This window comes from Scyliorhinus torazame, chromosome 1 (assembly GCF_047496885.1).
Source record: "Scyliorhinus torazame isolate Kashiwa2021f chromosome 1, sScyTor2.1, whole genome shotgun sequence".
NCBI lineage: Eukaryota > Metazoa > Chordata > Chondrichthyes > Carcharhiniformes > Scyliorhinidae > Scyliorhinus > Scyliorhinus torazame.
Window position 1 is genome coordinate 395,379,355 of NC_092707.1, and position 27,366 is coordinate 395,406,720.

The 27,366-nt window shown below is 41.9% G+C and overlaps 1 protein-coding gene across 4 annotated transcripts in view; it reads right to left on the minus strand.

Annotated features, from left to right (window-relative positions):
- LOC140427730 (kinesin-like protein KIF13B) overlaps positions 1 to 27,366 on the minus strand; it is a 256,873-nt gene that overhangs the window by 120,047 nt on the left and 109,460 nt on the right. For all 4 annotated transcript variants that reach the window (XM_072513344.1, XM_072513352.1, XM_072513335.1 and 1 more), the window contains exon 3: positions 2,112 to 2,124. In XM_072513344.1, the coding sequence (XP_072369445.1) occupies positions 2,112 to 2,124 (13 nt within the window). The remainder of the gene's footprint in view (positions 1 to 2,111; positions 2,125 to 27,366) is intronic.

Consider the following 27,366-nt stretch of genomic DNA (forward strand, 5'->3'; position numbering starts at 1 on the left):
TACATGGCGACTTTTGTAAAATTAGATTAGATATGATGCATACAGGACTATAAAAATCTGCAAATTAAACATTTTATTTTAAATAAACAGAATGCATTTCAGTTGAAAGTTATTATAATTTTGGATTTTCATTCCAGTACTGATGAAGGGTCCAAACTGAAACACTACCATATCTCTCCCCTCTCTCTTAAGCTGATTAAACTGCTCTGTTGCACATTTTTTGTAGTTTTTAATGCAACATCCAGAATTATTTTATTTTCATTCCAAAATAGCCCATCTTGGCTACAATTCCCCACCACTTTAATAATCAATTTGGTAGACAACAAGTCAATTGAATCAGATTGTTCTCATCTTTTATCGAGAGAACTATCTTCAGTTATTAAATAAGAGGCGTGTTCACAAAAATCACAACAGAAGATCAGAACAAAATCTACGTTGTACCAACTATTGCCACTAGAGAGCTCACAAACTTAAAGGCCTAGCCAAAATGTTGATGTCAGTTTGAGTGTAAATAGATTTTAAACAAACATCTAGTATAATTTGCGCAAGCAGAACCTGAAGGTCATCACATAGACCTTACAGACTCTAACACCATTTATCCTGTCCACATCATAAAACTGAAAAACATTTTCTCCCTTGCATTGTAATTTGTAAAACTTTCACCTCAAGTAATGTCAGAAAACCTTTTTTTTTTTAATTTGGAGTACCCAATTTTTTTTCTTCCAATTATGGGGCAATTATGGCCAATCCACCTACCCTGTATATCTTTGGGTTGTGGGGGCGAAATCCACGCAAGCACAGGAAGAATGTACAAACTCCACACGGACAGTGACCCAGGGCCGGGATCGAACCCGGGTCTTCAGTGCCGTGAGGCAGCAGTGCTAACCACTGCACCACCGTGCCGCCTCAACGTCAGAAAACCTACAGAGAAATAGCCATTTAGCTTACCAAAGCTAGGGTACCTAAAAGCAAATACAAGTGGGAATTTTAAAAAAATTTAGTGTACCCAATTCAATTTTTCCAATTAAGGGGCAATTTAGCGTGTTCAATCCACCTACCTTGCACATCTGTGTTGTGGGGGCGAAACCCACGCAAACACGGGGAGAATGTGCAAACTCCATACGGACAGTGACCCAGAGCCTGGGACCTCGGCGCCATGAGGCTACAGTGCTAACCACTGCGCCACCGTGCTGCCCTCACAATTTAATATTTAGATGCAGGCATTCAATAATATATCACCTAAACTTCAACCAGTATCCAATCTATACTAGTCACATAGGCGTGAAATAACAGGTAACCTTACCTTTCATCAACAATCCCCATCATTATACACTCTACTTCTCGCTTAATTCCCCCAGTACATTTAGAGTACCCAATTATTTTTTTTTCCAATTAAGGGCCAATTATAATAATAATAATCTTTATTGTCACAAGTAGGCTCATATTGACACTGCAATGAAGTTACCGTGAAAAGCCCCTCGTCGCCACATTCCGGCGCCTGTTCAGGTACACAGAGGGAGAATTCAGAATATCCAATTCACCTAACAGCACGTCTTTCGGGACTTGTGGGAGGAAACCGGAGCACCCGGGGGAAACCCACGCAGACACAGGGAGAACATGCAGACTCCATACAGACAGTGGCCCAAGCCGAGAATCGAACCTGGGACCCTGGAGCTGTGAAGCAACAGTGCTACACACTGTGCTACCGTGCTGCCCACAATTTAGTGTGGCCAATCGACCTACCCTGCACATCTTTGGGTTGTGGGGGTGAGACCCACGCAGACACGGGGAGAATGCGCAAACTCCACATGGACAGTGACCCGGGCCGGGATCAAACCCGAGTCCTCAGCACCGTGAGATAGCAGTGCTAAACACTGCGCCAACATGCCGCCCCTCCTCTAGTAAGTTTAAAGATTTGGTATTTAGATTGGGATATCGGGCACATCATTTCAGTGCCAAAATATTCAGCAACTCAGGATGGACAATGAATGCCGATTTTGCATGACAATTATTTTTTTATTTTAAATATGGCACAGAAGGCATAGTAACCCTACATCTCTCCACTGTGCTTACCAGCACCAAACACAAAAGAAACACAAATTTCAACCTACCTTTGGCTGGCTCCTATTGTTAAATCATGATATCCATATTTTCGGAAGAAAACCCCAAATGGAAAGAAAAAGGAAAAAGTTTTGATTATAGTTTGCTATAAAAATTAGCTTAAAATTACAGAATGAAAACTGAGCACAAAAGGCAGCTGAAATGCTTTCAGTCTTAAGGCAGTATTGCTCTTGAGCTGGCCACAAGGGAGTCATGGAAGAGGAAATCAATCTACATCACTGGCAATATTGATTCAGGAAAAATAGTAAATTCAAAAACATCACATCAGTGGAACAGTATAGAAGATGCCTGTAGGCCGGTTTAGCTCAGCTGGCTAGACAGCTGGTTCGCGATGCTGATTGACGCCAGCAGCGCGGGTTCAATTCCCGTACAGACTAAGGTTATTCATGGAGGCTCCACCTTCTCAACCTTCCCCCTCACCCGAGGTGTGGTGTTCCTCAGGTTCAACCACCTCCCTCACAAAGGGGAAAGCAGGCTATTGTCATCTGGTACTATGGCAACTTTACTTTACCTATAGAGGATGTAATAAACTACAAGAGCAAAGTTTAAACTAAAACCAGTGATCAATCCCCCAAAAATGAAGCCAACTTCCCCAAAATAATTTTAATATACAATTATTAATGGAAACATTTCACCCCACTTGGTGGGGTGTTGTTCAATCAGTATATCCCATTTAAATCATTTAGGACTTGGGTTATTTTGTAACGTCCTTAAAAAACATGACAGTGTTACTTCGATACACATGCTGCATTTCCCATTGAATATTTTAACAAAGGTCACAGTTTTTTTTTTATTCCCCTGAACAAATATGTGGTTTTCTAAATATTCTGAAAATCATTCACAAAAATGTGCAACAACAAAATGAATCTCCAAAATGTATGGATGAGTGATAATTATTCCTGTTTTGTTTAATCCTGGTTTTCATTATTGCTTGCAAATACTTCAGTGATGAACAGAGGGCCCCTGTGCACTCTATGATTTAGACTGCATTTATACCAAGGTAGATTAACAGCAAATAGAATATGCACCTTGAATGTTAAATTGTACACATATTTTGTTACAGAAAAAGTACTGTGCTGTGATGGAGGATCCATGGAGTTTTTCGAACGTATAATGGGGACCTCAGAAGCAAAAATGCAGAGAACCTTTAGTTAGGTAACAGAACAAATTATGAGCTTTTCCCATTTAGAAAATAGTCTATGCCTCTATTCTTCCTACTAAAGTGCCCAATCTCACACTTTTCTACATTATATTCTATCTACCACTTCCTTGCGCATTCTCCTAGCCTGTCCAGGTCCTTCTGTAACCTCTCTTGCTTCCTCAACACAACCTGTACATATCTCTGCAACATCTGCAAACTTTCCAACAATGCACTCAGTTCCATGCTAAATTGCCCCATAATTTGAAAAAGAATCTCAAATCTGTTGGACAAAGTCAAGGGCCGAGGCTCCTGGAACCCTACCTGCCTCACTCACAGCAACACCCTCATGTCCATGACCAAATTCAAGTTAATTAGTCTAAAGGGTGTGACTGCCTCCTGAAACAGTGTCCAGGTACCTCTCCCCCTCCCTGATGTGTCGCAGCATCCGAAGCTCAAAGTCCAGCTCATCAACACTGAGCCAGAGTTCTTCAAGCAACCAACACTTACTGCACGTGGTCACTGGCAACCACAATGGGGTCCACGAGCTCCCACATTATGCAGCAAAAACAGATCATCTGGCCGTGCATCCCTATTTTATTTAATTCGGCTTTTTAAAATTTCCAGCTAGTTTTAGTCTTTCTAGTCTGTAAAATATTTCTCTTTATACCTTTAATCTGAAAGCAATTTAGAACAGCTCATGCAAATTAGCAGATACTTACCTGCTAATGAACTTACCGTTTTCCTATGACGTCACTGCTGGATCGTTTTTCTAAACTTAGCTGGCTGCTCAGATGGTCACTCTCAGCTCTGCTCTTTTTAAATCTCCACTATGACTCTCATCTCCGCTCTGACTCTCAGCTCCCGCTCTTTTAAATCTCCACTCTGAATCTCAACTCTCGCTCTTTTTAAATCTCCGCTCTGGCTCTCAGCTCCGCTCTTTTCAAATCTCCGTCCTGGCTCTCAGCTCCGCTCTTTTTAAATCTCCGCTCTGAATCTCAACTTCCACTCTTTTCAAATCTCAGTTCAGGCTCTCAGCTCCACTCTTTTTAAATCTCCGTTCTGAATCTCAACTCCCGCTCTTTTAAAATCTCCGCTCTGGCTCTCAGCTCCTGCTGTTTTTAAATCTCAGCTCAGGCTCTCAGCTCCCACTCTTTTTAAATCTCTGCTCTGGCTCTCAGCTCCCGCTCTTTTTAAATCTCCGTTCTGGCTCTCAGCTCCCACTCTTTTTAAATCTCCGCTCTGGCTCTCAGTTCCCGCTCTTTTTAAATCTCTGCTCTGGCTCTCAGCTCCCGCTCTTTTTCAATCTCTGCTCTGGCTCTCAGCGCCCGCTCTTTTTAAATCTCCACTCTGGCTCTCAGCTCCCGCTCTGGCTCTCAGCTCCCGCTCTTTTTAAATCTCCGCTCTGGCTCTCAGCTCCCGCTCTTTTTAAATCTCTGCTCTGGCTCTCAGCTCCCGCTCTTTTTAAATCTCCACTCTGGCTCTCAGCTCCCGCTCTTTTTAAATCTCTGCTCTGGCTCTCAGCTCCCGCTCTTTTTAAATCTCCGCTCTGGCTCTCAGCTATGCTCTTTTTAAATCTCTGCTCTGGCTCTTAGCTCCCACTCTTTTTAAATCTCCACTCTGGCTCTCAGCTCCCGCTCTTTTTAAATCTCCGCTCTGGCTCTCAGCTCCCGCTCTTTTTAAATCTCTGCTCTGGCTCTCAGCTCCCGCTCTTTTTAAATCTCCGCTCTGGCTCTCAGCTATGCTCTTCTTAAATCTCTGCTCTGGCTCTTAGCTCCCACTCTTTTTAAATCTCCGCTCTGGCTCTCAGCTCCCGCTCTTTTTAAATCACCGCTCTGACTCAGCTCCTGCTCTTTCCAAATATTGTTAGCAAGCGTTATCTCCTAAAAATCATGAAACCCAGGAATTGAATTGCCTAGCTGAGCCAATTGAATGAGAATATATACAAATACATCCTTAAATTATAAAAGCTGAAAGTGACACAGAGAAAACGATTAAAATTACAGCACATGTTGTCCGAGTAAACATCTAGGTCAAGAATACAAACTCTTCATAAATTATGCACTTGACTGAATCTATATGTTTACTTTCTAGTGTGCGATAAGGGTGCGGATGGATTATAGGAAAATAACCAGAACACCCACATTGTCATCAAAAATGCTAACGGCTTAAGTTGTGTAAAGTGTACAGTGAAATTAATTGGATAGATTCTTAAAAGAGCCAGCACAGGCATAATGGGCTGAAAGACCTTATTCTGTGCTGTATGATTCTATGATTTTCAGTGCATTTTAGTATGGAAGAAAGGCCACAGCTGCTTTATTCTCATGTACTAAGCCACGCCATCAGATTCTGGTCTTAACCAGCGACAGAGAAGGCTGGCAAAAAGAATTCTGAAAAGAAAACCACAGCTGCTGTCACACACGATGCATCACAAGAACATCAGTTTTTGAACTGGTAATAACAAGTATATGGGAGAATGTAAATAAGGGGGACTATTTTTCTTTCTCCAAAAAACTTTTTTAAAAATAGTAACTTTCAAATGTTAAGTTAATAATTTACAAGACTGGTATCATCAACTCCGAAGCAAATAAAAAGCGATTTCATTATTGAGTAACTACGGGCCACCAGCCAACAATGCTATGGCGGCATGTCCACTTCTCTCTCTTCTTTGAAACAACAATTACATCAGCAGGAAAAAAGGAATAATGGGTCACAGTCTATGCACATTTCATGCTTTTTTTAGATTAATAAAACAGGGGAACTTGTGCTGTTTACTGTTGGAGCTACAATGCAAAATGCATCCGATAGTCAGGTCTCAGAGCCAAACAGGACATGTTTTTGCACAATCAACCCAGTCATCATCAAGGCTAATTAAATACAGAATGCATTTTATGATCATCCAGAAATAAGTTGACTATCTGATCTTAATTTTCACATACATGCTAGACTTGTTTTCCCACAATAGTCATGACTATTAGAGCTTCCCACAGCATTCAATTGTCAAACCTATTAACATTAGATCTACTGGACATTAAGTAATTGGGAGAAGCTGTTTGTAAATGTGCTTGTATTAATTAATACCACCCTGTGACATGGCTTATTTTACAGCATCAACTTGGCTCAGTTAATAGGAGACTCATCTCTGAGTCAGATACTGTGAATTCAAGCACCACTCCCAAGACATAACCACATAACACATGCTAACATTACAGTGTAAATTTGCATTGTGCTTTGGATGACAGAGTAAACTACGGCCACATATCGGAGGAGATCAGGTTCTCATTAAACATAGCATCATAAAACTCAAACATAGCTGTCAAAAAACTGATTAAATAAATGGCTATTGATATCATGGCTGTTTATGGGATTTATCAGCACACAATTATGACATGATGAAACATTCGATTTATAAAAGCACTATTTGTAAGATTTGGGTTCCTGCAATCGATTTGCAAAGGAAATGGAGTTGAGGTTATTTTCTGCAAGGAATGGAAAGCATAGGAAGAAAAATGAGAATTAACGATGAGTTTGAGGAACAGATCGCCTGCTCACCTGGGAACTAGTGACATCGAAACAAACCTGTTGGACTTTAACCTGGTGTTGTAAAACTTCTTACTGTGCTCACCCCAGTCCAACGCTGGCATCTCCACAACCTGGGAGCAGGTTCAGAACACTGGGCCTCACCAAAAATCGAATTTCAAAATATGTGCACACTTTAAAAACTAAATGATCTCTAACATACATGGGAGAATAATTGCATTTGAAGTGATCTGCTTGTAGTACTTCAGTTCTGGTCAAAATAAGTGTAATTTGTATACTACACATTATGTTGATACTTTGAGGGACAAGGATATGAGTCGTTCATCCTGGAGTCATTTTCTTTTGTGTATGTGAGGTAGAGATTAACCTTCCATCAGGAAAATACTTATGTTCTTCAGCTTCCTTTTAAAATATTGTATCTGATACTTGCCCTTTACCTCCTACTCCTTTCCTACTCAAGAAAACAAAAACAAGCACCAACTGTTAACACACTTGCACAAAAAAGAGCCTTATACTCCAAAACATTCCTAGAATAGCTCATAATGATCATGTTCCAAAAGAGAACTTCATATTTTCTGCTGATTCACTTAATAACAAAGGACTGCAGAAACCTCAGTCAGTCAGAGCAATGAGCTTGGAAAGACTTTGCATATCGTGTGACACAAGTGCTGGAATGGGAATAAAGAATCCAAGTCTCTAGATTTCACTTCCATTGCCCTGCAAGGGAAAAGGACTTCAACAAATTCTACTAAGTTATAGTTTTCGCATAGTAAAACATAAGCTGCAACTACTTGCTTCATCAAATTGTGAACTCCATATATCCCACTCAAACACTCACATATTCCTTCCAAGGGTGTTCTATTCTGAGCTGCATGCAAAGGGCAGCTCAAATCAACTAAACACCCATTTATTTCCTACCTACGTCCTCGATATGTACACAAGCAACGATGAGTTACACTGGAAATTATTCCTTAAGCAAATCTGATGTTCTGATGGTTGAAAACACACAGTGAGCCATAGTGCATTTCTCAGATGAATTATATCACATTATTCGTCCTGCAGGTATTATGCCCTAAGAGGGTGTTGGTGCCCATGGACCTCCATTGGATTCATCCATGATTATGCTCTGTTTGGCCACATTACAAATGCACCTTCAATGGCCATCAAGTCCTGAAGGGAGACTTGAACCCAGAGCTTCTGGCCAAGAGAAAGGGATGTTACCACTGCCACACAAGATCCGCTACAGAAGGTTTACGGCACAAAGAGACCACTTGGCTTATCACGTCTGCACCAGCCAAAAAAGCACCAGTCTAATCCCACTTTCCAGAACTTGGCCAATCGCCCTGCAGTTTACACTTCCCAAACTACTGTTAAACTAGATCAGCACACAGCTTAGCAATTTTCAACTGCCCAAAAAAAAGCCGTAGGATATTTTGAAAACATGAGCAATTATACATAATTTGTTTGGAATAACTCATTGACATAGGGTTGGAAGCATACCGGGCTGCTAAAATGAAGGTTAGCCATGTGCATTTAAAAGCAAGGCTACCAATCAAGAACAGATACAACCAAATATATTGGGGATTGGCGGTTTGAGGCCAGAGCGTGGGAGGAAGGGAGGGAAGGCAAAAGAACCAGTAAGCCAAACACTTACCAGGAGTTCTGTAGAAAGGTCATATGGACTCAAAACATTAACTCTGTTTCTCTCTCCACAGATACTGCCAGACCTGCTGAGTTGATCTAGCATTTTTTGATTATCATGAATCAGAATTCCCAGTCACCCAAACCTGCGAAGCGATGCTTCAGTGAAACAATTGACAGGACCAATCAGGGGCCTCTTGATGGGCGGAAGCCGCACTGAGACTCAGGGAAGAGCTCTTCAGCCACTGGGAGGAGGCGGTTGAGGTGTACCCTCGTGATGACCTTTCCCATGGCGGAGAGTAGGGAAATCCCTCTGTAATTTCCGCATTCGGACCCTTCTCCTTTCTTGAAGATGTTAAAAAGAGTGCAAAATGGAAAAAAAGCCGTGTTTTATAAGCCACATCAACTCCTGCAAACGGCCATTCTACACTTTATTTTTTTTTTATAATCTAGCAATGGGTTTCCATATAATTGCGCACTTATCGTATATAGCCTTTAATACAATTGGCACAGATCCTAAAATGGTCTGTAATACCTTTATTGTAATTATAAGACTGTTTTCCCATTTCAATATTTTAAATAACGTGTGACAAGCTATATTTATATCGTGATTTAAACACAAAATGCAGAAGGAAAATTAAAGTTGAACCAGTAAGAGAAAGATTACAAAGGGTGATCAAAAGCTGGGATCAAAGACCAGGTGAAGAAGAAAACAAATTAACAAAACTCCACAGAATAAAACGGAGACAGCTAAAGAGTTTGTTTCCTTGTACAGGAAATGCAGAAAGAATACTGAACAGAATTACTTTAAGTCAGTCTGCTTGAAGGTAGGGTTAAGAGAGTCACCCAAGTTAGGTACAGCTAAGGACAGCATGAACAATCCCAGTGGGGAAACCCCACCTAGTGTGACAAGAAACTATTGTAAATCATTACGGTCACTGCTGACATTAAATTTAGCACATCATAGTCTTCAATATTCTGTCAAATGGACTACATTAAGGAACATCTCTCCTTTAAGGGTGCTCAAACCCATTGCAGAGACAGCACAGTGACCTCAATACAATTTGTCTATTTGCCAGGGTGTGCTATTTTGAGTCCAGAAACAAGTCTGTGCAAATACTGAAACTGTGAAATTAAGCAGCAACTCATGCTCTTGCACACAGTTGTCACGTGGGGAAGTTGAAGAAAGCACAAATTAAGGGTGTGGTCTTTACTAGTGAGTACTAATATCAAAGTGAAATGTCAATTTGTCCATTTGAATCCAGTCCCTCACATTCTGGTTTAAAAATGTGATTGTTCTCGATATACTCCAATCTTAAAAATAAACAGAGTCCCTGAAAGGACCCAGGTTTCCAATCTGTGACTAATTTAGTTTAATCTCAGCAAAGTGGTAGCATGTTTTATTAATTCGCTCAAGGGATGAGGGCCTTGCTGCTGAGAAGTAGCAGAATTATTAGGAAATTATTTATTAAAATTTATAGAACAATTAGGAATCTGGGGTCACACGTAAACCAGACCAGGTAAGGATGGCAGATTTAATTTCCTGAAGGATATAGTGAAGCAGATGAATGATAGAGCAGGCTTGAATGGCTAAATGATTGTCTCCTGTTCCAATTGGACAATAATTCCTTGGGGTCTGATTCTTTTCTAAATATGGGACTTCTGAGAATTATAGAATTAGGCCACTCAGCCCATAAAGGTGCTGATATCTTCTCTCCAGGTAAGCTACTTTTCCTATTAATCTAACTCTTATAGGCAACACTGTGGCACAGTGGTTAGCACTGCTGTCTCACGACGCTGAGGTCCCATGTTCGATCCCGACCCCGGGTCACTGTCCGTGTGGAGTTTGCACATTTTCCCCATGTTTGCGTGGGTTTCGCCCCCACAGCCCTAAGATGTGCCGGGTAGGTGGATTGGCCCCTTAATTGGAAAAAATGAATTGAGTACTCTAAATTTAGCCTTTTGCATTCCTCTTCTTTGAGCAATTATTTATTTCCTTTGAAAATAAATGATGGATTTTAGCACACCTAACATTTTCCATGTAATAGAACATTTTATAATGTCCTCTTTACTCAATTTTAAGCTCTTAAAATCATACTCTTTTGTTGCTGTCTGGCTGATCAGTGTCACTAGCCCATTGTTACTCTTCATAATTTTGAAAATCTGCAGCGGTTCAAATTATTTGACAACATTGATGATAGTTTCATGGTACCATTAGAGGTTAGCTTTCAATTCCAGAATTTTTTATTTAAATTTTCACAACCGCTGTTGTTGGGATGTCCCCAGAAGATTAGTCTGGGCCTCTGGATTACTAGTCCGGCAACATGACCACGACACCATCATCCCCCCCATACTGGAAGCGAGGTGGCTACAAGTATGATGACATCTCCATTATTTTTGGGAGTCTTGAACAGACTCCATTAACGGAACACCTATTTTGACAAATCTGCAAACACCGTTTTACGCTGACAACAAATGTTTAATTTTACTGTACTGCAATACTCATATTTTTATTCTTGCAACATAAAGACAATTTATAGCACTAGTTCGCATCAGCGTATGCTGAATTTTTCAGGATTATGCCTGGCTCCCATATTCAGCTTTTAAATGAAAACGCTATTGCTGCATTTAAAAATCGACCTTGTAGCACAATCCCAATTTGGCTTGTCTGTAGGTGCCTGTTCCATTGGTCCATGGTAAGCATGCCAGTTAATGTAATATTGATCAGATGGTCATCAGTGCCAAATCCCACTCCCCCAGCCTGATTCTGGTTCAGAAAAAAACAACGTGCATTTATATGGTACCTTTAATGTAGTGAAATGTTCCAAGGCACTTCACAGGAGTGAAAACAGGAAAAATCTGACACCAAGCCACAGGAGGAGACCAAAGTCTGGTCAAGTTATAGGTTTTAAGCTGCATCTTAAAGGAGGAGAGCGAAGTGGACAAGCGGAGGTTTGATTAGAGAATTCCAGACGTCAGGTCCTAGAAGGTTGAAGGCAAGATGGAGGTGAAGGAAATGATTCCAAGCTAGCACTCAGGCTCACATTTTGTTTTGACACTTCAGCATTGGGTTAAGAGGTATTGATTTTAGTACTGCCTTTCCAAGCACTGCTATCTCCCTTTAACATTCCAGGTTGGGAGACATGATTTGCTCTTTTGCACAATAAAGAGACTTACAGAATTCATCGTCCAAAAGGGCACTTAATGTCATCTTTCAGCCCATTCTGGACTTTAAAAGATGCAAGTTACCAAATTGACTAACTTTTTTTTTAAATCAAAAAATGCTCAGAGAACGTGAGGCATAGGCAAGACAACTGATGCCAGTGGAAGCAGAATTCGCGAGAAGAGGAAAAAAGTGTGATAAAATTTAAAAAGAAAAAATGAAGAATGCAGCCAGAGGATAAAAGGACAAATAATTAAAATAATGGGCCGGATTTTATTTTTGTCCAGCAACAATTGAAAACTATCTGTTTTACCTTTGCTGAAACTCTCATCATATTTACACAATGGTAGGGCAGCACGGTGGCGCAGTGGTTAGCACTGCTGCCTCATGGCGTCCAGGTCACTGTCCGTGTGGAGTTTGTACATTCTTCCCATGTCTGCGTGGGTCTCATTACCCACAACCTGAAGATGTTCAGGGTAGGTGGATTGGCCACGCTAACTTGCTCCTTTCTGGGTTCTCTAAATTTATTTTAAAAGCAGAATATCTACGCAATTGTGGTTAATAAAACTTTAAGCCACCAGAACTGGTTTTAAATTATCCAAATTTAAAATTTGCCAAAAATTTAAATAAGATTGAAAAGCAGAAAAACATAGAAAGTCCACAGGTCAAATAATTATGCTACAACAGACAATGAAAGTGTTATGCTCCTGACTCAACATTTGTGACCAACACCTTGCATGGTTCCTTGTAAAATCAGCAATTAAGAGGCAAAACAGCCTCTCATTGACAGTCTACTGATTCTTATATCCTGTTGCATTTGTCAAACATTTTTTATTCATTTATGGTATCTGGGCGTTCCCTACCTCAATCTCTCTGAAGACACTCCTTTACACCCCCATCTTCAGCCAAGTCTTTTTTTAATATAAATTTAGAGTACCCAATTCATTTTTTCCAATTGAGGGGCAATTTAGCGTGGCCAATCCACCTAGCCTGCGCATCTTTGGGTTGTGGGGGTGAAACCCACGCAAACACGGGGAGAATGTGCAAACTCCACACAGACAGTGACCCAGAGCCAGGATCGAACCTGGGACCTCGGCGACGTGAGGCAGCAGACCCACTGTGGCACCGTGCTGTCCTTTCAGCCAAATCTTTGATCATCTGGCCCAATACAGGAACACAAGAATAGGAGCTGGACTGGGTAATTTGGACTTCGACCCCGTTTCACCATTCAAAAAGAGTATGGCTGATCAACTACCTCAACTCCACTTTCCTGAACTTTCCCCATATCCTTGGATTTCCAGAGTACCTAAAAATATATCAACTTCTGTTTTGAATAGACTCAACGTCTGAGCATCCATGGCTCTCTGGGATAGAGAAATCCAAAGATCTACAACTTTGAGGAAATAAATTTCTCCTAATCCAGTCTTCAATGGCTTTATTCTGAGACTGTGACTCTGTGTTCTGGATTACTCAGCCAGGGAAACATTTCTTCAGCATCTACCCAGTCAAGGCACTTGGGATTGGATTGGATTTGTTTATTGTCACGTGTACCGAGGTACAGTGAAAAGTATTTTTCTGCGAGCAGCTCAACAGATCATTAAGTACGTGGGAAGAAAAGGGAATAAAAGAAAATACATAATAGGGCAACACAAGGTACACAATGTAACTACATAAGCACCGGCATCGGATGAAGCATACAGGGTGTTGTGTTAATGAGGTCAGTCCATAAGAGGGTCATTTAGGAGTCTGGTAACAGCGGGGAAGAAGCTGTTTTTGAGTCTGTTAGTGCATGTTCTCAGACTTCTGTATCTCCTGCACGATGGAAGCAGTTGGAAGAGTGAGTAAGCCGGGTGGGAGGGGTCTTTGATTATGCTGCCCGCTTTCCCCAGGCGGCGGGAGGTGTAAATGGAGCCAATGGATGGGAGGCAGGTTCGTGTGATGGACTGGGCGGTGTTCACGACTCTCTGAAGTTTCTTGCCGTCCTGGGCCGAGCAGTTGCCATACCAGGCTGTGATGCAGCCAGATAGGATGCTTTCTATGGTGCATCTGTAAAAGTTGGTACGGGTTAATGTGGACTTGCCGAATTTCCTTCGTTTCCTGAGGAAATATAGGCGCTGTTGTGCTTTCTTAGTGGTAGCGTCGACGGTGGGTGGACCAGGACGGATTTTTGGAGATGGTCACCCCGAGGAATTTGAAACTGCTAACCATCTCCACCTCGGCCCCGTTAATGCTGACATGGGTGTGTACAGTACTTTGTTTCCTGAAGTCAATGACCAGCTCTTTAGTTTTGCTGGCATTGAGGGAGAGATTGTTGTCGCTGCACTACTCCACTAGGTTCTCTATCTCCCTCCTGTATTCTGACCCGTGGTTATTCAAGATCCGGCCTACTATGGTCGTATCGTCAGCAAACTTGTAGATGGGAGTTGGAACTAAATTTTGCCACGCAGTCGTGTATGTACAGGGAATAGAGTAGGGGGCTAAGTACGCAGCCTTGCAGGGCCCTGATATTGAAGACTATTATGGAGGAGGTGTTATTGTTCATTCTTACTGATTGTGGTCTGTTGGTCAGAAAATCGAGGATCCAGTTGCAGAGTGGTTAGTCAAGTCCTAGGTTTTGGGGCTTTGATATGAGCTTGGCTGGGATTATGGTGTTGAAGGCGGAGCTGTAGTCAATAAATAGGAGTCTGATGTAGGAGTCCTTGTTTTCGAGATGCTCTGGGGACGTGTAGGGCCAGGGAAATGGTGTCTGCTGTGGACCGGTTGTGACGGTATGCGAATTGCAGGGGATCAAGGTGTTCTGGGAGTATGGAGGTGATGCGCTTCATGATCAATCTCTCGAAGCACTTCATTACGACTGAAATCAGGGCCACCGGACGGTAGTCATTGAGGCACGTTGCCTTGTTCTTCTTTGGCACCGGTATAATGGTGGTCTTCTTGAAGCAGGTGGGGACCTCGGAGTGGAGTAGGGACAGGTTAAAGATGTCCACGAATACCTCTGCCAGCTGGTCCGCGCAGTCTCTGAATGCACAACCTGGGATCCCGTCAATTTTGTTTTTAATGCGGCTCAGTGTCAAAATTTGTTCTTTAATATTGCTGTAAAGTGCCTTGGAATGTTTTATTACATTAGCGTTACAATATAGACAGAGGTGGATTTACAATGAAACATACCGTGCCGAAACACAGGGTCCTGACCAACGAGGGGGACCCGTGCCGGCCAATGTTTGTGGGCACCAATCAGAGCCTGATAACTCTATTTGCTGATCGGCTAGCGAGGTGCCGGTTCAAGCCTTAAAAGCACAAAGATGACTACGAGTGAGGCAAGAGACTGCCCTGAAGACCCAGGCAAGCGAGGGTGGGGAAGAGAGAAATAAAGGTGAGCACGGGGCTCCACAAAATGTGAATCCCCTCTGAATATAGATGCAAGTTATGTATGTTGTTGTAATGAATCATTATCGGAAGTATTCAAAATTAAAGCATAAGATGCAAACATTAGGATTTTGCCGGAGTGGTTACTGTACATACAGCTGAGAAATAAGGCTCTGGAGCTCAACAGGTTACAATTTGAACCACTGCAGATTTTCTAAATTATAAAGAATAACAATTGCAGAGTGACAAGACAGCAACAAAAGAGTATGATTTTAAGAGCTTAAACATAATTAAATTGGAAATTATAAAGTATTTTATTACACAGATAATGTTAAGCATGCTAAAGTCCATCATTTCGGAACAAGAGTGAGATTAATAGGGAAGGTAATTTAATAGGACAAAAACTATCAGCACCAACGTGAAGGGCTGAGTGGCCTATTTTTATAATTCAAAGTCGTTCCATATTTTTCTTTTTAAATCAGATCCCAAAGAATTATCCAATTGGAACAGGCGACGACCATTTAGCCACTCAAGCCTGCTCTATTATTCAATGAAATTATGACTCATCAGTGATCTAATTCCATATACCCATCTTTGCTACACTAACCTGGGTACCTTTGGTTAACAAAAGACCTATCAAACAGATTTAAAATAGCTCAATTTTTGCATGTGGGTCAGAGATACAAACTTCTCCCACCCTTTGGTTGTAGACGTCTATCTTAATTTCACTCGAGTGGTCTTGCTCTTAATTTTGAGCACATGAAACCTAGCCCTGGAACTCCCAAGCAACAGAAAAAGTTTCTCTCCATCTCCCCCCCGCACCCCCTGTAATGTCCTGTAAACTTTGAAACATTGCCCGCTCACCTTCTAAATGCCAAGGAATACAACCCTAGTTTCCAATGATATTAACATATTCAATAGCATAGGCAAACATTGAAGAGGTCACTACGATTACCAGGATCATTTTTGTTTTTTGAGTAATTGACAGAAAGCGGTGAAGGAAGCCAAGCTTGGAACATGGATTTTTCAGATGAGACCCCTCTGGCTGGTCATATCAACCTAAAATTTTCCTTGGCATTTTTTTTTTCTTTTGCAGGGGAACCAGCAGTTGGTTAGTACCAACTCGAGGCCAACATTCCTTCATTAATTATCACCATCAAAAATAAATTAGCTCTTCATTTGTCTCATTGCTGTTTGTGGTCATTGTTGAAACCACGGTGGCTCCCATGTTCACCTACTTAGTGACTGCATTTATAAGTAACTACTGTGCATGTGAAGCACTACAGGATGGTTCACAAACACAGGTAGGTGCTCTAAAAATACATATCTTGTTGTTCTTTCTTTTCTTGAACAGTATGCAACAAGAAAGGCTATAGACGCAAAAGCGTCTGAACAATGCAGTGTGGAAACTCCCTTGATACATTTGCATGATAAATAATTCCAGTGTCTTAGCTGAGGACAAAAATACTTTGACATTCATCTGAACGCCAAAGCTTAGAGATTCAGAGCAGTCACTTTGTATGACGCTGAAAGCTGAGACTAGCTGAAATCCCCACTTCAGTAAGATCTGATATCTAGAATCTTCCGAACATCAACCATCACATACTGGGAATATCTCCAAATGGCGAGTTGAAACAAGGAAAATTATTCATACTGTATAATTACAGCATTCACTGACTTCTATCCAAAACGTGACTGGTCTTCACAAACCTGAAACTTTTCCACAACAGCCCCTCTAAAAATGTCCATCATTGGGCTGTGGGTGGAAAATAGTTTCAATTATTCAGGTCTGTTTTCAAATCATGATTTCTACTTTTAACAGTGCAGTACTGTGGGCAGGTTGAAAGGGAAGTTTCAGTGCATTGGTAGGTCAGATATTTATGTAGGAGTAAATAAAATTCCAAAGCTCCAGGCAATGTTCAGTACACAGAGCCAAGGTGGAGGCAGGGCAGAATCCAACAGCTCAATCCTAACCTGAGCTCTATTGAGCATGGGATAACAGGGGCCTGAGGGAAAACTGGCAACTTCCAGAGGAGGGACATGATTGTTCTTGATATCTTCTGATAGCCAACACAAGCAATGGGAGCTGCCTGAAAGATCGTGTCGTGAACTATCCTTTCAATTGGAAGGGAGCCAACTTAGATAAACAAAGTAAATCTACAGCAGAAAACTCAATCAAACTCTCCAGAAAGTAAACGAGAATATACTTCAAAAGTAACTGAAATGATACTTGCCACAACAACACCGCCATATTACTGAAAAAAATATTTAGTTTTCATTAAGTATACCACCAATCCTATTAGTGGAATGCAAAAGAAAATTAACTCTGATTTAATAATAATAATCTTTATGAGTGTCACGTGTAGGCTTATATTAACACTGCAATGAAGTTACTGTGAAAATCCCCTAGTCCCCACACTCCGGCGCCTGTTCGGGTACACAGAGGGAGAATTCAGAATGTCCAATTCACCTAACAGCACATCTTTCGGGACTTTTACAAATTCTGATCATTTTAAAAGTTCAACAGGGTGCATTTTTGACATTGTCACAGGATAACGTACTATGGGGTTGGGCGGCACAGTGGTGCAGTCGTTAGCACTGCTGCCTACGGCGCTGGGGGACTCGGGTTCGATCCCGGTCCCAAGTCACTGTCTGTGTGGCGTTTGCTCAATCCCCTCATGTCTGGGTGGGTTTCACCCCCACAACCCAAAGATGTGCATGGTGGGTGGATAGGACACACTAAATCGCCCCTTAATTGGAAAAAACTAATTGGATACTCTAAATTAATTTAAGAAGTTTTACAACATGATCAACACCGAGGCACTTTTAATTAAATGTTATGTTTTCATTCTCTTGAGTACAGAAGAATCTTACTGTAGTAATCAACTAGCCAAATCATCACACTAACAAAATATCAACCTGAAACATTAAATCTGGTTTTCTCTCCACAGATGTTGCCTGACCTACTATTTCCAACAATTTCTATTTTTAGTTTAAATTACAACTGTTTGATTACATTTGATTCCTCATGTGAACTGTAACCACCATAGGTCTTGCAGATACACTTTTCACAGTAACTTCATTGCAGTGTTAATGTAAGCCTACTAGTGACAATAAAGATCATTATTATAAGTTCCAATCGTTTAGCCCCCACTAATCTTGGATATTGCACGCCCAGTGAAACAATGCTCAACATTAACCAGCAGAATTGCTCGGGCTTTAGCCTAGTTAGTCATCAGCTTTTTGCACGAGCCTAGCGTGTCTTTAAATAAACGTGACTGGAGAGGAGAGGATAAGCAGCTGATTATTCAGCTGAATGAAGCCCTGAACAGTTCAGAATTGGAGTCTGACAGAACCAGTGAAATACCTATAAATATTATATAAATTAGTTGGGATGATTACATTCAAAGATATATTGTGCTCAACAATATGAAGGAATGGACAAATCCCCGCGGTGAAAGAACAGATTACAAAATGCCCTCTGTTTGAAATAATTACAACTCTGAGGACATTAATCCAGTTTCCTCACATTGGTCAGTCTTACTAACTCCTCAAAGCTGAACCTCTAATAAAGTCTCATATCGCTTTTAGAAACATACATATATAGTGTCATACAACTTTAAACAGAAGTTGGTCACAATTCATAGTAACTAGTTTACTGAAAAGGCATGCAATACAATTTGGTCCTGATTATTTTGGGGGTTACAAAATTTGAATCCCCAATAATTTGAATTAAGTAATACGAACATGGAATTGGGCAGCATGGTAGCATAGTGGCTAGCACGGTTACTTCACAGCTCCAGGGTCCCAGGTTCGATTCCCGGCTGGGTCACTGTCTGCGCGGAGTCTGCACGTTCTCCCAGTGTCTGCGTGGGTTTCCTCCGGGTGCTCCGGTTTCCTCCCACAGTCCAAAGATGTGCGGGTTAGGTGGATTGGCCATGCTAAATTGCCCTTAGGTGTCCAAAAAATGTTAAGTGGGGGTTACTGGGATGTGGTAGATACGTGGGATTCAGTAGGGTGCTCTTTTTAAGGGCCGGTGCAGACGCGATGGGCCAAATGGCCTCCTTCTGCACTGTAAATTCTATGATTCTATGAAATAGGAGCAGAAGTAGGCCATTCAGTCTCTCGAGCCTGCTCCGCCATTCAAGGAGGTTATGGCTAACCTATGGTTTGAATCACAAATTCCCATCAACCCCGATAACCTTTGATTCCCTTTGATATAAATAAACTTGGTGCTTAAATAGATCAAATAAATTGGCTTTGCGAATAGAACATACTTGGACAACTTCCCACATTGTTAGATAGATGCTATTGGCATAAGCGAAGGAACCTGGTCTAGCAAAGGGTTAACTCTAGGGTGCAGAGATCTTCAAATAGTATAGCCTAAATGCTGTAAAATGCCCTTACGTCCCTTAAAGCTTCATCGCCATTCTTTTTTTGGTTTGCAGAATAGATGTCCATCTGCAGACCCCGATTTTGTTCAATCTGAAGCTCAAGGTCATTACCGAAAGACCAATCTGAATGTCCTGATAGTTGAACCTTGAAGTAATTGTTCACTACAGAGGTCATTAATGTCAATCACATTACATCTTGAAGCCACAAATTCCTGACTTAGAGACAACTGGTTTTCCAACATGAGACTTTTAATCTATCATATTTTTAGGTATTTGAAGAAAGACTACTTCAATTTTAAAATTTGCATATGAAAGGAATATGATCTCAGGAGCTACATTTACACAGCATTAAATACAGTACTGGTTTCTACGATTGCTACAACATCAGATGTAACTATCACATGCATTCATATATAACACTCAAGTGATTGACATGATGGTTTTTTTTTTAAATAGGCAGTCGCTGTTATTATGCACAAAGAAAATCCTATTCCCGGAACGTTTTTTTCCAAGCACATGGAAACAGCACTTATTTACCTAGGCAGACCATGGGCTTAAAATATGGAGCCATTCTTCGGTTTAAACTAACCTAGTTTCCATTACTCAACTGAACATGACAGCACGGCAGCATAGTGGTTAGCACTATAGTTAATGGGAGTTGCCAGAGTCCCGATTTCGATTCCCGGCTTGGGTCACTGTCTGTGCGGAGTCTGCACATTCTCCCCATGTCTGAAACTCAACACCCGACTGCCTCAGTCCCTGGCTCCTCCCATTAACTACATCATCTCTATCCCACTAACTGGGTTAGGGAACAAAAGATAATTTGCACACATTCTGTATCACATGTAACTGACTCTAGGTTGTACCCACTACATCTGGAAAACACATTTGCGTAATTTCTGTTACAACAATATACTGACACAATGAATCTGCCGATGCTGCAATGGAAGAGGTTTGAAGAGAGAACACCCTGGGTGGGAGGGGTCTTTGATTATGCTGCCCGCTTTCGAGAGACAGCAGGAGGTGTAGACAGAGTCAATGAATGGGAGGCGGGTTCACATGATGGATTGGGCTGTGGTCACAACTCTGTAGTTTCTTCTGGTTTTGGGCCAAGCAGTTGCCTTACCAGGCTGTGATGCAGCCAGATAGGATGCTTTCTATGGTGCATCTGTATAAATTGGCAAGAGTCAATGTGGACATGCTGAATTTCCTTAATTTCCTACGGATGTATAGGCATTGGTCGTAGCATCGACGTTGGTGGACCAGGACAGATTTGAAGACGTCAACCATCTCGGCACCACTGATGCACAAGACTTTGCTTCCTGAAGTCGATGACCAGCTCTTAGTTTGATATGAGGAATTTGAGGATATTCGTTAAAGTGAAAAGATGGTTCAGGAAAGTTTTGTTTTCTGTTGTTTGTACATAGTCCACGAATTCTCAATAGTCCTCTATATTCTATTTCTGTAACCTAGCAGGCAGGATTACTCAAAGTCAAAATGTCAAGTCTGACATGAACTAAAACCTGCTTAAAATGTACTGTTACTGTACACCATGGACTAATAAATACCAACGGATTATATTACACAACATGGGATGCATAACACTACAGTCTGTTTTATAAATACCACAGTGTCAGAACACAACGTTCAAGCTAAAACTAATAGATTTGTAAATAAGATAAGGAACAAGAGCCGAAAGACACCACTAGCAATGCTTAAACAATACACAAACTGGTCAAAATAAGAAAAATGAATAGACCAAAATCTTTGAGGTTTCTTTTACTAGCCTTTGACTTAGTCCCTTGTCATTGTTATAGGAATGTAGGAAATAGAAGCAGAGATAGGCCATTCAGCTTCAAGCCTACTTTGTCATTCAACTAATTCATGGCTGATCTTCTATGTCAATGCCACTGTCCGAAATGCCTTGATGTCTTTAACATCTAGAAATCTATCAATCTTGGTCTTGAACATACTCAATGACTGTGCCTCCACAGCCCTTAATGGTAGGGAATTCCAAAGATTCACCACCCTGAACGGCTGAAGCGGAGGTGAACGCGAGACGACAACGGCAGCAAAATCCGTCCGGGAGAAGCAAGTGACAACACCAATACCAGACCCATTCGCTTATTGCCCTCTGTAATTGTTTTTGCAGAACCCAAATGTATATCTACCGCCCCAGTTCTTCCCCCCCACCCCCCACAAACAGATGCATACTTATGTGTTGTAAATAATACTGCGTAATAATACGGTTTTCTCCCATGCGCGGGAGCGTCAGCGGCCGCTGTCAGTTTCCCACGCATGCGCAGTGGGGAGAGTCTCTTCCGCCTCCGCCATGGTGGAGGCCGTAGCGGAGGCGGAAGGGAAAGAGTGCCCCCACGGCACAGGCCCGCCCGCGAATCAGTGGGCCCCGATCGCGGGCCAGGCCACCGTGGGGGCACCCCCCAGGGTCAGATCGCCCCGCGCCCCCCCCCAGGACCCCGGAGCCCGCCCACGCCGCCTGGTCCCGCCGGTAAATACCAGGTTTGATTTACGTCGGCGGGACAGGCAATTCCTGGGCGGGACTTCGGCCCATCCGGGCCGGAGAATCCAGCGGGGGGTCTCGCCAACCGGCGCGGCCGGATTCCCGCCCCCGCCCAATCTCCGGGAGCGGAAACTTCGGCGGGGGCGGGGGCGGGATTCACGGCGGCCATCGGCCAATCTCCGACCCGGCGGGGGGTCGGAGAATGACGCCCATTATGTTTCAATTAGATCACCTCACATTCTTCTGGACCCCAGACAGTACTGACTCAATCTCAATCTTTCCTCATTTGACAATCCCTCCATCCCAGTAATTAATTTAATCAATCATCGTTGCACACCCTCTATGACAAAAAAATCCTTCCTTAGTTAAGGCACCCAAAACTGCGCACAATGCTACAGTTGCGGTCGATCACGATTCTGTACAATTGCATCAAGACATCTTTACTCCTGTACTCAAATCCTCTTGCAATAAAGACTAACATACTATTTATCTTTCTAATTGCTTGCTGCACCTGCATCTTAGCTTTCAGTGGCACATGGACAAAGATACCCTTTGGACAATAACTTTTCTCAATTTTGCACTAATTAAGTACAGTACTCTGAATTTGTTTTTCCTATCAAAAGTAGATAATTTCATATTCTACCTGCCATTTTTGCCTATTCATGTAGCCTGTTAAACAGGAGCTAACTAACACAGAGCCTTTCTTTGTCCATTAACCTTTTTCACCATCTTGTATGGAATTGGCTGTATGCAGCAAAAACTAAAAACTATATTGGATTGTCCTCCTTTGATGTTAAGCATGTAGGTCATGAGATACTTTAGCTCTTGACACTCTTTGCCCCATTAAATCCCATCTTGTCCAGTTCACGCATACAAATCAAGGTTGACCGTATACAAGCCAAATTCTTAGAACAAAGCTCCCTTGATGGTCGAACAATTTGAATGATTTTGAATTTGTCTGTACCTCGCAGACTAATTGCCAGCAATTGAAACAGACCCTTTAGCTGATGAGCAGAAGCTCACATATCTAATATTCAATATCCCTCAAAAGATCATTTCAATCAGCATCGAGGCCAAGTTTCTGAATCTTTGATCATCCATGTTAAAGAGCTGGTCTGCATTTCAATGAGCACCAATCACTGTTTTGCACTTCAACGGAGGGGGGGGGGTCAGTTTCCACCTGATCTCCAGCTGCTCCAAAATTAAACATAAACATGCAGAAATCTTCGCTATGTAACACAAACAAATCCTCTACCATGCTGCTAGGCTCATTCATATTGAATTCACGTTCTTACTGTCCCATTTCCTTTTCAGCAAAACAGACCTGCTGAGTTCTTCCAGTATCCTCTATTCTTGTTTCAGACTCTAGCATCTGCAGTTGTTAGCTTATTTTCCTTAGGTGAATTGGATTCGGAATTCTCCCTCTGTGTACCAGAACAGGCGCCAGAGTGTGGTGACTGGGCGTTTTTCCCAGTTACTTCATTGCAGTGTTAATGTAAGCCTACTTGTGACAATAATCATCATCTTTATTATTGTCACAAGTAGGTTTACATTAACACTGCAATGAAGTAACTGGGAAAAACGCCCAGTCACCACACTCTGGCGCCTGTTTCTGGTACACAGAGGGAGAATTCCGAATCCAATTCACCTAACAGTACGTCTTGTTGGAGGAAACCCATGCAGACATGGGGAGAACGTACGGACACCGCACAGACAGAGACCCAAGCCACGAATAGAACCCGGGACCCTGGAGATGCGAAGCAACCTTACTAACCACTGTCCTACCATGCCGCAACGTGGGAGCTCCACGTTGTACAAAGTAGCCACGTCATCTTTGGCTCTGCACTTAGTTGCAGAAAAGGTTTAATAATTGTCCAGCTGCAAAAAGATCTATGAGCTTTGTTGCAAGCTGTTTTTTCCAATTTGTTTTAAGCACCCCGACTGCCTCCTCCATACTTCCCTTTCCATTCTCCACTCAAGTTTTTTCTTCACTTAACATGAATATTTAACCAAGGTAAACTTTTTGGATTCTCCATACATTTGTATGCCGCTTCTGGGGCTCACAGCCATTTGTACACAGGATATGATATATATATATAGGCATCTGTTTGTGCCGGCGAGACAATTCCGGAGGGCAATCCTCGAATGGTGCCGGTGTTGCCCCTTGCTTCTCCCGGACAGATTTCGCCGCCGTTGTCTTCTCGTGCACACTACCGCTTCAGCCAGTCCTCCTGTCTTTCGCCTGTATTCTCCTTTTTCTCTGTTCCTGTGGATGTCAAGTTAGTTAACGTTTCCCTGCCCCCCCACCTACCTCCCTGGCTCTCCTCTATTGTTCCCTGCCTCGCCCCTCATCCCCCCTGGTGGTTCGCTTTTCCTTTCACTTAGATTGAGCTGCCCCCCCTCTCCCGGTCTATCTCTCCCTCTCATGCTTTGGCTGCTTTCCCCTGGTTCTTGGCTGATGCAGCTTTTGACAGTGGATTGGAGATAGGTAACTTTGAGACACGTCAGTTTTTAGAAGTTGCAAGATGGATGGTGCTGTGGATACCATGCTACACTATCGTCTATGTAGGAGGTGAAGCTGGTAAATATACTACAATATAACTGGAACAATGATCAGAGAATTCAACCAGAGGGAAGTGAAATGAACAGGCAGATTTAATTGGGACAAGAAAATAATGACAAGTAGCATGACAATAAGCTATTAGAGAAAGGATTTTTTAAAAAAAATTTAGAGTACCCAATTATTTTTCCCAATTAAGGGGCAATTTGGCATGGCCAATCCACCTACCGGCACATCTTTTGGGTTGTGGGGGCAAGACCCACGCAGGCACGGGGAATGTGCAAACTCCACATGGATAGTGACCCGGGGCCGAACACGGGTCCTCAGCGCCCAAAGGCAGCAGTGATAACCATTACGCCACCCTTGCATTCAATTTATTTCATTAACACAAATTCTTCTTTAGTGCTGCTTTTGTTCCTCATTTTGAAATTTACGACACAGCGTGTACGGTTCTAAATAAATAGTCATTGCGATGGGCGGGAATCGAACCCGGACAACTGCTTGGAAGGCACAATGCTCATCACAATACCACCATCGCTGCATCTATTTCAGGAAGGAGAACACACAATTATTCTTGTATAGACGTATTTTCTATTTTTGCAACAGATCAGAATTTTGTTTTCTTTTCTTATGACTAGCAGCAGTTGCCAAGGCTGACAGGTACACCTAAATGTTCAGTTCATGTTGACAACATGACTGAAGGATTAGAAATTATGATGAAGCTACCACAAGCTGGAGTAGAAAATGACACAATAAACAATTTGTTAATGACGGGAAAAATTAGTGAATTCCTACATTGTCTTTGAGACCTTAGTGCCATCACAAATAAAACATCTCTCCAAACCCTAACATCAGGTGAGATTGTGTGGTTCAAGTTTTTCTTTGAGTGCCAAACAATCTTGGAAATCTAGCACCAGTGCTACTTCAACGGTTTGGTTTCAAAACTTTAATGGAATGCAAACTCTATCCCCAAACATATCTACAGTGCTTGGTATGCTCAATGAATTTAGCTATATGTTGCCAGGTACAAGTTTGGGGAGGCCCAAATTTACGCAGGAATACTGCTCCACTTCCACAAGCTAAAATTCACATAACAATGGTGACAAATTAAAGATCTACAAAATATGGCTTTGAAAGACTGATTTTCTGACCATACTACTGAACATCTGAAAGGTAGACACATGACCAAAGAAACGTCTTTAGCTTTGTAACCACCTACAACCCTACAACCTTCCTCCTCCTTGAACTCTGATCTTCTGTGCATCCTCCTTTCATATTCCCCACCTGTGCTGTTATTTTCCACCATTGGCAGCCATGCAGTTAAGCTACCTGGACAGCTACTGATTGCCAAAGGAAATTAGATAGGCTCAAGGTACTCAGCATGTAGGGCTACGGGGACAGAGTGGGGAAATGGAACTGACTGGACTGTTCAACAGTGAACTGTTACGGACACAATGGTTTGAACGGCTTCTTTCTGCATCATTATGACAACAGAGACCACTCCCGCCCAGGCTTTGCCCTCTTCCAGACCCTTCCATCAGGCAGAAAATACAGAAGTCTGAAGACTCGCACATCCAGACATAGGAACAGCTTCTTCCCCACAGCTACTAGACTCCTCAACGACTCTCCCTCGGACTGATCTGTTTCCTGTAAGATACTATTCACGATGCCTTATGCTGCTCTTACTCATGTATTTGCTTTGTTTGACCCTTGTTCCGCACTGTAACCAATCACTATTTGTCAATGTACTTTGTCGATTATTCTTTTTGTCCACTATGTACATACTGTGTACGTTCCCTTGGCCACAGAAAAAAACTTCTTTTTTCGAAACAAATCAGATTGAACTATAACCACCGATCACTCCAGAGCTACATCACCCTGTTCCCAAACCCACACTCAAACCCCGCCCATCCCACAATCTTCCATCATGTACTTTTTCACAAGTAATTGTACCCTACATGGTTTATCTCCTCAATCATTATACACACTGAGAAGGTCTAGGAATATACAGGGTGCTGTGAAAAATACTTTTCACTGTACGTCAGTACATGTGACAATAAATCAATCAATCTATCAACAAGAATGAAACTGACCACCCAAATTTGTTCACTTAATCCGGCTTTCCCCAAAGTATAGTTATTAGTTACTTAATATGAAAATGTACCATCTCATGCTTACCAACAGTGACTTTTCTGACACCATCTTATTAATGCGACCATACGACTGTGTTTGGTTCTTTGAATTATTTACTATGTCTCCTTTTTTTATTCTATACAAATTTTAGAGACCAGACCCTCAATTCTAAATTATGTGTATACAGTTAATGGAAGCAGTCATAGAAAGACTCGCTGGAGCCATCACTAATCACTGAGAAACTGCCTCATCTCCTACTACTTCTCCTCTCCAACCAGTTTTTAATCCAACATTTACCTTTCACCCTCATTCTAAACCCCTTACTTTCTTTAATAGCTTACTATCATCAACTTAAATACTGTAAATTTAAGGCAAATTTATAAAGTTCATTTTGTAGCCGTGTTCAGAAAGCAAAGGTAATTTTGAGGGATTTATATTTGTATTTGGTTAGGTGAATTTGCCATGCTAAATTGTCCCTTAGTGTCCAAAAGATTATGTGGGGTTACAGGGTTATGGAGAAAGGGCGAGGAATTGGGTCTAGGTAGAGTGCTCTTTCGGAGGGTTGGTGCAGATGCAATGGGCCAAATGGCCTCCTTCTGCACTGAAGTGATTCTATGATATTGATAAACATTAGAAATGTTTCAGTTTTAAATATGTTTACCTTTTTTCTGTGCCTGGAAAGGTAAATCTATAGTTAGATTCATGCTGCACAAAGGTGTTTGTATGTGTGAGGGTAGGTTAAATTCCAACTGTGTTTCTATTATGCTTAAAGGGGACTATAGCATGAAG